The sequence below is a fragment of the Pinus tabuliformis genome, chromosome 6 (assembly GCF_031772625.1).
Source record: "Pinus tabuliformis cultivar Carrire ecotype Pingquan chromosome 6, CPIR1, whole genome shotgun sequence".
NCBI classification, from domain to species: domain Eukaryota; kingdom Viridiplantae; phylum Streptophyta; class Pinopsida; order Pinales; family Pinaceae; genus Pinus; species Pinus tabuliformis.
Window position 1 is genome coordinate 1,110,882,075 of NC_142292.1, and position 13,878 is coordinate 1,110,895,952.

Genomic DNA, 13,878 nt, shown 5'->3' on the forward strand with positions numbered 1-13,878 from the left:
TAGCAAGTACACCCCGTTTTCTTCGCAAAAGGGATAGCGCTTGAAGGACATGTCCATGCCATTCGACAGTCATCGTCGACTTGATTATACTATGTTGTAAACCCAGTCTGCATGTGTGAATTGTAAATAATCTTAGCAAATATGAGTCATGTATGTAAATTTCCTAGGTGGACCTAATTTTCTAGCGATAATCTACGTTCCGGAAAGTTTTTTGTCTCACTGATCCATGATCGGCAGAGTTTTCCTTCAGCCTAACCCCAAAGCCGGAATGAATTTTGTCATTAGAATCTTAGAGGAATCCTAGTGTGTTAATCTGCTAGATTATAGTTGTGTCGCAGAACTGGGTGGTTTATGAGGGTCTATGTCAAATGGGTTTTCCCCCTTGAGATGTAAAGTTGTAAGAGTCATGATGTAAAGTGTCTTGAGGGTTAGAAAATGTTTTAATCCCCTCATAAGTCCCAACTCCTAGGTCCTAGGTGATTTTTTCAAAGGCTAAGTTCAAGGATCCATTTAAAAATAAATCAAAAATTAAAAATTAAAAAATTGAAAAAATAAAAAACAATAAAAAATTAAAGATATAAATAATTTAAAAATTAAAAAAAAAAAAAAAAAAAAAAAAAAAAAAAATAATAATAATTATAATAATAATAATAATAAAATAAAAAAATTTAATAATAATAATAAAATTAAAAATTTAAAAAAATAATTAAAAAATAAATAATAAAATAAAATAAAAACTTAAAAATAATAAAATAATAATATTTTTGAGTAAATAAATGCAGAATTTCAATTTTTTAATGCATTAAAAAATTCGACGGATGAGATTAAGAGATATCTTGATCCTCGTCAACGGTCGAGATCATTTTGACGTGGATCACTCGAACTAGCTGTTGGGAATTTTTCCTTTAAATAGGGTGCTAGGGGTCATTTGAGATCATTCGATTTGTGAGTCTTGTGCTGAAGAAAGCTCTCCTGTAAACTTTTTCTGGTGCTAATAAAGAAAGACTTTGGGGTTGAAATCTTGCTGGTGTTACTCTCCTGAAGTACTGTGAGCTATTTTATTTTCTGCAAATTTTATTTTTCAGCCATTAGTAATAGCTTGATGTAGAATATTGTTGAACACAGGCATCTTGTTCACTTACTAGGGTTTGAAATTTGAATGGTAATAAGATTTCTGAAATAATGGCAGGTATCTCCATTGTATCTGGAATCTAGTATTGTTTTTTCCCTCTTTATTGATGGTTGAAGTGAGCTGTGTAGGAAACCCTTATTTAGAAAATCAGTGGGCGTTTGGGGACGTTCTCGGCTGAACCAGCCAACTCCCACAAAGCACTCTCTTGTAGAGCCCAGCCAGTTTTGATTCTGGGTTTATCATTTAGAGTTTATTTCTGAGTTGCATGAGAGTTTTTTCTAAAGCATTTCATAGCAAATCTGAAGTTCTGAAAATATTATTGAAGGTTATTGACAAATCTGGCTGTTGTAGAGTCACAAAGCTGTAAATGATGTAATTGTTTAGCTAATTTAGGGTTTTATTTTCGTTTTCTGCACACATTATTTTTGGGTGTTTTTCCATTTCAGGTTGCAGGGTTCTGAAGATTTCCAAGGTTTATCTATGCTGTTTTTGTTGTCCAAGGGTTTGATCATCTCCTTGCTATTGCATCAGAAAAATCTCTTGCAGGGGTGTTATTTCTACAATCCAGGGTTTACAAATTTTTATCTGAAGAAGAATCTGCAAGGATTCCATCTAAGCCAGGAGATCTCAAATTATTCTGCTCTCCATACTTCTCAGCCGTCACGCTGCTATAGTCCTGGCTCTGCTATTCTTCACATATCTCACTCCACGCAGCTCATCCACTTGTTGCCTGTACGCATCCCTCCCTTTGTGTATCTCCTAGCTCCGTCCCTCATCAAGATCCAAACACTATTCAAACGCCAGCTATTTCTCCACGTTTCATTTCCAAAAGCCATATATGCAGCCTCATTGCCTCCCACGCAACTGCTATCCTCACGCTGGATCTTCTTACGCTCAACTATTTCCCCCACGCAGCTCCAACTCTCAGCGTGATTTCCATTGTGTGAACTGCCTGAAAAAAAAAATAAAAAATCCTTAATGGCTTGTTCCTTTACGCTGCTCCAGTTTCTACTATCCATCTGCTACTGTCATCGCAGCTCCCCCGTCCATTCCCGTGAGCTGCGTACAGCATCCCTTCGAATCCGCAGCGCGTTCTATTCTCTTCAGTGGTTGCCAGCATACCCGCAACTCCAATGTCCCTTGCTATCCCTCTTAGCTCCTTAAGAATTCGTCCTGCAATCCACACCTGCGTATTTTTTTGCCGTCACCTGAGTCACACGATAAAATACGACTTTGAAACTTCTCTGCGTTTGAAATACGTTAACAGCTTTGGTCATACGTAGGGTTTTTAGATTTGAGCTTTTATTTAATTTAATATTTAGAACTTACACTTTTATGGGATTGAGCTTCGATTTCAAATTTTTAGGGTTGTCAATAAAATACGTTTAGTGTTAGTTCTTTTTTTTTATGCATATCGATTACAGTTAACTCTTGTTTACATATATAGAGTATGTTTTAGTATACAAAAAGTAGAAAAAAGTATAAAAAAAAATTAAAATATAAAAAAAATTTAAAAAGTTTCATTTTTTTCATTAGGTGTTAACTTTAAATTTAATTTTGGGCCCTAGTTTGGCCTAGTTTTTTAGGTTTCTTTGATTTTAGATTTTTAGATTTTAAAATTTAGTTTTAGATTTATTTAACTTTTGTTTAAATTTTGATCTTTAAAAAATAATATCAAAAAGCTTAAAAATAAAAAATCAATTTTCCTTTTTTTTTAGATTAGCTGTTAGTTTCAAATTTGGTTTTTGTTCTTACTTTTTTTTATAAATCAAAAAATCAGAAAAAAAAAAATAATAATAAATAGGTTTGTTTTAATTTAGTTTAGATCTTAGTATTATTTAGATTTTAGATTTAAAGTTTCATTTAGTCTTTAGTCTTGTTTGAAAAGTATAAAAATTTTGGGATATTTTGCCAGATTTAGTCTCAGCTCAAGGCTGCATCGTATTCACGATATATCTTTCATGCTGAGGCTAAAGTTTTGATGTGGGAATTAATGTTTCTTCATTTTTAACATGCTTAAAAGATCATTTTGAGGATCAGCTATATGAATGTGATATCTGGTTAGCATTTGAAATTGCGTGGTTGTTTAAAGCATTTATCTTTCGAAGTTTTGATAGCTGGAGTATCATTAAGCCATTAAGCATCTATTGATTATCTCGCATTTGGCAAAAGTTATTCTTTGTTTGAGTTATTTGATGGTGAATGATTGTTAATGAGCTCATATTTCTGCAGCATTTGATAAATAATCGTTTCATCATTCATTTCATAAGGCACTGGTCTATTGACTTAATAAAATCAATTTAGTGTTGGTTTCCCATCGTGTCTCCCAGCCCAACTGGTTCACAGTTGGTCATCCATTTTCCTATAGGGTGTACCCCCCTTAGCCGCGGGAGACAGGCTTAAACGAAGAGATCAGGGATCAGGGTGACAGCCCCTGGTCTGAGCGTTGTCTTGACAATCTGTGCGACAACAGGTTGATTCTGGTTTGCTTTACATGTTGACATGGACCACATACTGCTTGATTTGGTTTGAACAACCTTGGGATGTCTCATACAGCTTTGATCTTGCTGATATTGATCAAATTTTCGAAGCTTGTATGTCCAAGTCTCTTGTGCCACAGCCAACTCTCATCTGTCTAACTCTGTTAGCATTTATTTTCTTGAATCTCGTTCAGAATGTAAATGTTGTCTGGTGTCCTCACCCCTTTTTCCACAAGTTTCCCTGAGGCAGAGTTCCTTATTTCACAGTCTTTGGTGTTGAAAACAACCTTATGTCCTTGATCACAGATTTGGCTGACACTCAAGAGGTTGTGTTTGAGTCCATCAACCAGCAGAGCATCTTGAGCTTTTCCTTTTCCATTGATCAGAGTAACTGTTCCTTTTCCTGCAATTCTGCCTGATCCGCTTCCAAAGGACACATTCCCTTCCTTTTTGCTCAGTGAGACAAACTTCCTTCTGTCTCCTGTCATGTGTCTGGAGCACCCACTATCTACAAACCACTGGTTTTCATTATTTTGAGCATATAGAGCCAAGCCACACTTGTCCATGCTAGAGTTCTTGCTACTCATCTTTCTTTTTTGAGTGGGAAGTCTTGTTCATAGTGTCCATTATTGTAGCAGAAAGAGCAAATCAAATCAAATTTGGTCGAGGGATCAAATGAGTTGAAGGTTTTGATTTGTCCCTGCCTTTTGGGGGCACATGAGTTGATTATTTGGTCATTTAGATTTGTCTTTTCACTTCTGCGATCCATACAATGTCTGGCTTGATGACCAAAGTTTTTATAGTGAAAGCAGTGTCCAAGAAAGATGGTTTTGTACTTGTTGAAGCAGCCACGATTTGAGTCAATTTCCATCCTGGGAATTACTCCTCCCTCGTTCTTCGGATTTGCGATGAGCCTTTGGTGGAGTACAAGTTTTTATTTGCTGTAGTGTCCATGATTCGACTCCACATTCTTCTTTGGAGAAACTCTCTCTTCGTTCTTGGGATTTGGGATGCACTTTTGATAACATACTTTTTCATCTTTTGGATTGCAGGTAAGTGCATTGGCATAGCTTTTCACATTATTCTCAGTGCTTGAGGATTCTCCTTTGAAACCTATTCCAGACTTGTCATGTTGAGGTTTTTTATTTTTCAGAATAGTCTCAAGTATTTGAGAGCTTTTACAGCCCTTTTTAATTTGCTCCAACTCCTTTCTCAGAGACACTATTTCGGTCTCGCATTCTTCACAAGTTTCTTCCTTTTCTTTAAGCTTCTCTTCCAAGAGGTCTTCTCTCCTTCTTATTTCCTTGTTTTCCACTTTGAGAGAAATGATTTTGTTTCGTAGTTTCTCATTTTCTTCAATGGCACTTATTAACAGTTCATCTACATTTCCTTCCACCCTTGAGTCATCATCATCTGCGAGTGCCATGAATAATGCTTCTTGGCTTTCATCATGATCGCTTTCCTCTTCTGATTTCTTTTTGATGACCATAAAATCATCCTCATCAGACTCATCTTGCTTGGAGAAGAAGTTTTTCTTATTGAACCCTTTCTTTTTATGTGCCATTCTTTTAGAATTTCCGTCATCATCACTCTCATGTTTATGAGGACATTTTGCTGCATAATGCCCTATTTTACCACATTTAAAACAGATAAGAGGATACTTGCCTTTAAGCTTAGATCCTTTCTTCAGCTTTCGTACAAATTGAGCCAATTCGGATTCCACATCTGACTCATCACTACAGTCATTCCTTTCTTTCCCCTTCTTTGACCTTGAGGCCTTGAATGCTGCATTGTTGGAGCTTGGGCCACCTTTCCTCATTTCATAGGCAGTGAGAATTCCATGGAGTTCATCCATTTTGAGGGTATCTAGATCCTTTGCTTCTTCTATAGCATTTATTTTGGAGTCAAACATGTCTGGAAGAGACCTTAATACCTTTTGAACAATGGTACTTTCTTCAACTTTTTCGTCCAATCCTTTCAGGGAATTTACCACTTTAGCTACTTGGAGGAGGTATGCTGCAATATCTTCTTCATCTTCCATTCTCAAAATTTCAAATTGTCTTTTGTGAGTTTGAAGCTTTGCCTTTTTGACTTTTGAGTCTCCATCGTACAAGCCAACTAGCTTCTCCCACATTTCTTTGGCAGAGGTACAGTGCATGATTTTTGTAAACTCTTCTGGAGATTCCACTGGAATAAATAAGTGAATAACACATTATCTTGCAAGAAAAAAGGGAATAAGACCCATATATGACAATTAGAAGGAAAACCAATCTGTATTAACTCTTATAGATGATTACATGATGGTTGAGTTTCAAGTACGGCTACGCCGTGAAACGCGAGGTTCCTAGAAGTTTTGTGTAACATAGATCTGTATTTATTCACACCCCTCTTGCACAATATCATCACAAGTCTTAGAGATTGTGACTACTTTATCTCTTTGAAGCTCTATTCGGTTTTTTTTAGAGTGCATACTGCTGACCCTCTTCAATAACCTTTCCAAAAGAAATGTATGAATCTTCTGTTTACATCGTTCAGCTCAAACACTGGCCTGCTGCCATTGATCAATCATAACTGCCATCATTATCATACAGGCCTCTATTTGGAGACTTCTTTTTCATGAAAAGTTTGATTTCAGTACTAATTTAAATCTGGGAGATAGGCTAATCTGCTGAAATATCCCTTTTAAAACTACCTTTCATGCTGCTGTGGCGACTTGGATCTTAGCCCTCATGGACTGATAAGTTTACTGCCATCTACTCTTCTGACTGATGCCTCTCCCTTACAAACTCTTCAAACATGCTTTGGTGGCTCAATATCCGTGATCTTTCCCCAAAACAGTTATCAGGATTTAGTATATGGGTGGACGCGGTAAGCCTTTGGGTAGTCATGTACATATTCGAGGCTTCTGACAGCATCCAAATCAATTTGAACTTGAGCATTCCATGTTTAAGGATGCCATTAATCCGATGTATGTAGGTTCTCCTAAACAGTGCCAAGTCTGGCCTGCCACTTGCCCCATTGAAATAATGCATATCACCTCCAGTGATAGGTATATGTATCACTGAATATTGCAAGTATCGGCACAGGTAAGATGATCTTCTTCATAGTATTCCCATCACAAAACAGTCCTCAAATAGGAGAACTTAATCTTAAAGAAAAACTGGCATAGGTTAATCCATCAAGCCTAAAACACAATGCTACCCCTCCTGCTCTCAACCAATCATCCTTTTATGCTTGTGTATTGACTCTCTAGTGATCAAATCTCCGAAAGTTGCCTTGAAATATTGACTACTCAAAATGCAGATGCTTTCGAGGGGTAAGAAACTCAAATGTGTTGGTCAACATGCTGATCAGAGTAGCAACCTCCTAGGTTTGCTACAAACCATAGTAGAATTTAACATTGCTGAACCAAGGCATCTGTATGTCTATGAAGAATCACCAAGGGGATAGGAGACAGCACTTTCCTAGCAAGGCTAAAATACTTTCGGAAGTGCCCTAGAAGCCAACAACTTGAGCAAGAGAGCCTCATGCTTTCATATGACATTTTCTAAGCAACAAGAAGATGGATAGACCTTGGGTCTTGGCTATAGCACTTTGGATATTGATTTGATTATATTATTTTGTGTTTCTATTTATTTTAGTTTTAGACCTAAACTAGGTTGGAGATGCCTTGCACTCCTTTCCTTTTTGCATACTTGTTGTAGCCTCCAGTTGTAGAATGCTAATATAGCCCTTTCACTTTTCACATATGTGGATGGAAACCTTGGTAAACCCACTGTCGTAGACTACTGCACCTCACCAGAAGGATTCAAATCTAGTGCTGGGTGGCACAGGACTAGCCAAATGCCTGGCAACATTGGCAACAGCCAGTTGAACTTACTCATTGGGCTTGATGCTGGTGTGTTATGAAAAGGAGAAAGGAATTCATTCTTGAATGGGGGTTCTAGGAATCAGGCTGCCTTGTACAAGATCTTCCCATCAATCATCAAACTGACTAATTAAAGATTCTTTTCCCTTGAGTTATACAGTGTTTTTCATATGTATGTTTGGCGTTCACAATTTGTTTTGAAGCTATAACCTAAAGTATGATATATATTGCTTGTTATTATTTTTCTATGAGATGATTCTAGTCTTAATCCAAAATGGTTACCTGAAGCATTAATGGATTTGAAGGTTGAATCTGACATACAAAAGAGTTATCCATTTAATGATCCTCGCTTCACCATTGTTGACAGTGATTCTGTTTGTAACAAATGCATTGAATGGAGTATTAGACAGAATGTTTGGCTGCATGAACTTCTCTCAGTCCAAAATTGTTTATTATTCAGTTTTAGCTTGTTGCAAAGAGCTGCATTCCCTAGTTTTGTTTCCAAATGCTACTAGTAATGCTGTTTGCTTGTTTCTAAGTGTTTGCTGAACAGTCATTTACTTATGGAGGTTTGCATGTGCCAGGGATATTTCTAGTCGCGTTATGCTTTCGACATTTTGCAGTGTGGATTACAACATCCTCCAAACTGTTGTTTTGGGAGTTGTCAGTCAATGTGCATGTGGCAAGATGAGTAAGAATTTCACAGATTGTAAACTTCCAGATGAAGTTGACAATAGACATGACTTTAAAGATAATACTTTCAACAACATTGTGCCAAGAGCACATCAAGAATCAAGGTCGAGGAGTAATCATGCATGTTCACATTTGGATTTCAATGAAGAATATATAGCTGTTTGTCTTCTGGTACTTGTTGCACCACCCAATATAGATAAAATTCAGATAAATCAAGATGAAAATTGTGATGAGCTACAGAGAAAAGGATCATGGAGGCTTGCATTTCTGGAAAATAAAGTTCTTCTGTTGGGAGATACTTTAGATGCAAGGTATAAAATCTGTGTATATTAATTTCAGGTAGCCATATTATTTGTTTGGGACAGTCAATTTTATTATTATGGGGAAGTTTGTAAGTTTTTGATGCTATATGTCTTAATTGGGAACTTAGCAACTTCCACATGCAACAAGTTTATAGGTAAGCTACTTAATTTTTATGTTCTATACACAAATAGAGAGTAAATTGAAATTCACACTGCTTCTGTCCTGCAGGGCTTCTGTGGCATCTGTGTTGTCTCAGAATGGAGTAATAGGAACATCCCATGGTCACATTTATACTTGGGAAGTGATGAATGGAAGAAAACTCTTCACATTGAAGGATTTTGAAGGTAGTATAATTTACATTAAATGGTGTCTTCAGATTAAATTTCAATCCTAACAAAAAATATTCTTTTAAGAACTAACCATGATAATTGTCTATTAGGTGTGAGCATCTCATGCATCTCTGCAGATCCAACATCAACTGCATTTGCTGTTGCAGGAAGTGACAATCGAGTCCTCCTGTATGTCCAGATGACACAGTCATAATATGATACATTCCTTGTAGGTGAGGACTGATACTTATTTGTATAAAAAATCACGGGAATATAGTATATTGGCACATGGTTCGGTATTTTTGTTGCCAACTTCTTTGTTATGGAATTTATCAGTCATGTCATTGGTACTGTCTACCAATTTGTAAAAGGGCCACAAGCAATATGTTCCATACTTTGTCAAGAAAATTGATTTCCATCTCGTGAATTTTTTACTTCGCCATATTCATTTTGAAAGCTCTGTATCTTCTTGACATAAGAAACATTGTTGAAGATGATTCAGTCGTTGGAAGGGAAGAGAGGATTAATTTGGAAAGAAACTAAAGATTTGACATTTTCATCCAATTGTATGATTCCTGTTGACCGTGTACATGTCAACAGTCCAGGAAGCAGGGTATATAGCAGCAGACAAATTTTTTTAAGTAAATTTCATCATGGTAATCCCAAATTCTGCAAAATTATTGTAAATGATTCTAGTATGACTATTAAGCCATGTAACAACACCTAGGTAAGCCTATGATTATTCTCAAAGGGTTTCATCCTAAGGACTTTTTTAACCTCCCCAAATTATGTGTATTTGTAAACATAGATAATTGGCAGTGTTTTTCTCCCACATATATCCCAAAGCTAGGGTGAAGGCTTGAAGCTCATTGACGAGGTCTTATGTGAGTCCTAGTGTTTATGGAGTCTGTATTTTTCTTATTAGATCATTTGTCTTGTTGCAAAATTTGGTTGAGTTTCAAGAGTCTATCTGTGTGTATTTCCCCTTCTAAGGGTTGATATTGTAATATTTTCATGTAAAGGTGTTATCTATGAAATATTTTTGGTGAATGGTTCTTCATAATTAGAACACCATTACCAAAATATTTTTAGATGCAGTTAGAGGTGGAAAAATAATTAGTCCCCTGTCGAGTCTTTTTTATTTTGATTCCTGGTAAAAATAAAATAAAATTAGCCAGAAAGTTATCCAAAAAATAAAATGAAGGGAAAATTAATTACTCTCCAAGTGGGAAATTCATCAAAAAATTATTTAAGGCTATTTTCTAAAGAAAAATTCAAGTCAAAGATAAAATGTCTCATTGTTTGGGCTTGAAACTGAGGCCTATAAGACCTCTCATTGGAGTGAAGAAGAGACTCTCACATACGAAGGAGAAAGGAACCAAATACAACACGAAACCTCCCACACGTGCGAGGTTTAGGGTTGTAGTGTTGCCACATCAAGTCAACAATCTTACATGAAGAAGAAGCTCGATTGGTGAAGAGAAGAAACACATCATCCTATGTGAGCAGGTACATTTAGGACCAAGAAGAAACATCTATTCTAGAACTAGCATAAGAGAGCCTGCCACCAAGGAGTAGGAGAACAAAGTGCTGAGGAATAAGGTGCAGAAAGCAAGAGGGAATTGACTTGTGCTTGGAGGATACTTTTGTCAGGAGTCTAGGGTTTTGCATTGATCAATAGAAGCTTCAATAAGGGAAATTCACTCAAGGGTTTTCCTCTCAAGAGAAGAGAGGTTTTGGCCCTGGTAGAGAGCCAACTTCTTGTGTTCTTGTTTTTATGTTTTAGTAGCAGTTTGATGAAGTACACACATATGCACTAATAATAATAAGAAGAATAAGCTAATAAGGAAAAGTAAAAATACTCCACAAATTGTTATCAACTAATGAAGAATCTCATTACACTAATTTTCCCTAGATTCTTCAACATGGTATCAGAGCTAAGGTGACACATCAAGGAAAGGGAAACTCAAGAACACTCATCAAGGAAAGACATCTACAAGGTTGAAGCATCAAGCCAAATCTACTCAAGGAAAAGAAGGCCAATCACCTATCATTCATCAAGGAGGTCTACAAAGCTAGTAGAAGAGCCTTACATAAAGGCACCTACAAAGAAGAGCAGATTGAAGCAAGACCTACATTGAGCTACAAGTCATGAAGCAAATCTCATCATCTAGCAAGCCCACTTTGGAAGGCAACTTGAAGAACATCACAATCCAAGGAAGGCAAGCCATCAAGTCTTCAAGGAGGAAGCAAATCCACTACATCTCAAAATCTATTAGGTAAGTACATGTCCCCTTCTGAATATACATCAATGTCTTTTTGCAAGGAAAGCAATAAATTGGTAGATACCAAGAAATTTCTTGCATGGAAGAAGAGGATTGATTTACCTAGAACATGTCAAAGGGAATAGCACTATCCCTGCTAAGGAACAAACTCAAGCCTTAGCCAAGTACAATAAGGATGAGACAAGAGCTCAGAGGATTCTGATAGAATCAATCAAAGACACTCATTCCCTATGTCTCCAAATTTGAGACATCAAAAGAAATTTATGATAAGCTAGTCGAGCTATTCTTGGTATCCACAACTGGAGAAGTAATATCTCTGAGGAATGAATTATATAATATGAAGATAACAAAGGAAGGAATAGCTCCCTACTTCATGAAAATCTCTGAAATAAGAGATCAACTTCAAGAGCTTGGAGAAGTCATGTCTGACAGAGAGATGACAACTGTAGTACTCAATGCTCTACCTGAGGATTGGGGCAACTTCACATCTAACATATATGCCAAGAAGGAAGCAACCACTCTCAGTGAAATGTGGTCTCTATGCAGGACAAAGGAAACCAAACATAAGGCAAACGAAGATGTGGGATCAAAGGAGCAAGCGTATGCTACTATGGCCAAGAGAAAGGGTAAATTTGGCAAATTTGGTCCACAAAGAACAAACAACAAAGCTATGTCCAAAATCCAATGTTTTGGATGCCAAGAATATGGACATTACAAAAGGAATTGTCCTAAGCTTAAGAAGGACAACAACAACAAAAGAAAGAGGGAAGAAGCTCACATAACTCAAGAGTTGAAAAAAGGAAATAATCAAAAGAAGGAAGATCCTCAGGATCTCTACTATGACTAGGTCAAACTCTTTACTTCAAGTCTTCTTTCAAAGTTTTGAGTAGGATAGGAGCATGTAGGAATACAATAAAATTGCATGACTAGAAACATCTTCTAGTATCTAGAAGCATGATGTACATAAGAGTTCTAGATACTCATGAAGATGTAGAATTTATAATGAGAATAAAAATGCATGGGTCAAAACATCTTCATGGAGCATGGTAGATATGGTTCAAGGACCTCATCCGCGATGAAAGAAAATTGATCATGATTAAGAATCTTAGAAGACGTCTATCATCAAGAGAAAAGAAACATTTGCAAGGCAAGGGTCTTTAAGATCCTATAATGGAATCTTCAAAAGAAGGTTCATGAACCAAAGCAAATGTTTCATCGGGAATCCCATTCATGGGATTCAAGAAAAGGATGATATGCATGCAAGCTAAGATGAAGCAAGAAGGGCCACACCAAGGACAACCAAATGAAGCCAAGATGATCAAAGGAGAATCAAGATGAGGTATGTATGCATCAAAGTTTAGTCATGTTATCTTTTGTATATTATTGAGTCATGGGAATAGTTCTATAATATGATCAAGTATGAAAGAATCTCTTTCACCAAGGACATGCTCGAAGGCATGTGCTACAATGAAGGTCAACAAAAGAATTGCTCACATAAGGAGTATAAGATCGCTGACTACGAAGCAAAAAGAAATGCTGACTACTCCAGGAAGCAAGCAATAAAGAAATGCTCTCACAAGAAGCATAAGATGGTTGACCTTTCTATCTAAGAAGAAGTAAATGAAGAAAGAGATCAAGCATGTGAACAACACCATGATCACCAAGAATCACTATTTGACAAGATACTTTGAAGATATCTCCCGAAAGAAAGCGGGACAACTCTGACAAAGGAAGGAAGGACCCTTGACACCTATGAAGGCCTTGGAGATATGAAATATGCAGATAGTTAATTCTACTTTACAAAGATGTCGTGATGCAGAAGCCATCCAACAAAAGAAAAAGCAATGTTGAAGCAATATCAGGATGAAGTCATGATGGGCTACTAGGTCGAAGCATGTAAACAAGCAAGTACAATGAAACATCCATGAGAAGAGTATGGACAGATCACAAGAAAACTCGATGTATGGCAAGAAAGACACTTTCCACGAAGGAAGCAATGACATGATAGACCAGGAAGGAAAGTGATCGATGGATGGTGCCCTACCTAGAAGAAGTTCGAACAAAGACTTCATGACATCAAAGAAAGGAAAGAAATCAAGCAGCTGAAGAACCCATGAAGAAGTTGTTGACGAAGGAGGAGTCCCTAGTTAAGAGGGAGCTCTAACAAGACCTCGATCAAGAGGGAGTTTTGGATCACCCTTGATTACAAAGGAGTGACAATCGTGTTTTTTCCATTTCATGGATCATGCACTAGATTAGGACTAACAACTGTAAGTCTGGATGAAGGCCATGAATGGAAATGTAGACACAAGATAGACACAACATTCTTGTCTTCACTTAGGATGAAAGAATGGGAGAATTGGGTAATCATCTGACATTCGATACTCTTTGAGGATGTGTAGGGCATCCAAGATAGGAGTAGGCAAGGGGACCGATATTCTTTGAGGGATGGGAACCCAAGACAAGAATAGTCCTAGAAGGTCATACTCAATGAACACCCGAGTGGGTATGTACGTTGAGAGACAATGATTGAAGGTGTCTATGAATCCTTGGTCTTGCTAGCATTGTAGCTCATGATCTCATGAAGAGATGGAGTTGTTAGTCAAGGCCTTGCACTATGAAAATGCTGATGGATATGATGTTATAACAAATGGATTGCTATTTGGTTTCTCTTATGTGAATTCTTCAAGACTGATAATAGCCAAAAACCTTGGAATATTGTATGAATACCTCCCTAGTTAAGAGGGACTTTTGAAGGAAATGTAACTAGGTTCAGTCTTCATAAATG

At 36.9% G+C, this 13,878-nt stretch overlaps 1 protein-coding gene across 2 annotated transcripts in view; it reads left to right on the plus strand.

The window, feature by feature from the left end:
• LOC149262788 (DNA binding protein) overlaps nt 1–9,364 on the plus strand; it is a 365,336-nt gene extending 355,972 nt beyond the window's left edge. For both annotated transcript variants that reach the window (XM_089425199.1, XM_089425202.1), the window contains 3 exons: nt 8,065–8,484; nt 8,705–8,820; nt 8,916–9,364. In XM_089425199.1, the coding sequence (XP_089281325.1) occupies nt 8,065–8,484; nt 8,705–8,820; nt 8,916–9,019 (640 nt within the window). In that variant the 3' untranslated portion in view covers nt 9,020–9,364. The remainder of the gene's footprint in view (nt 1–8,064; nt 8,485–8,704; nt 8,821–8,915) is intronic.
• The last annotated feature ends 4,514 nt before the right edge of the window (nt 9,365–13,878 follow it).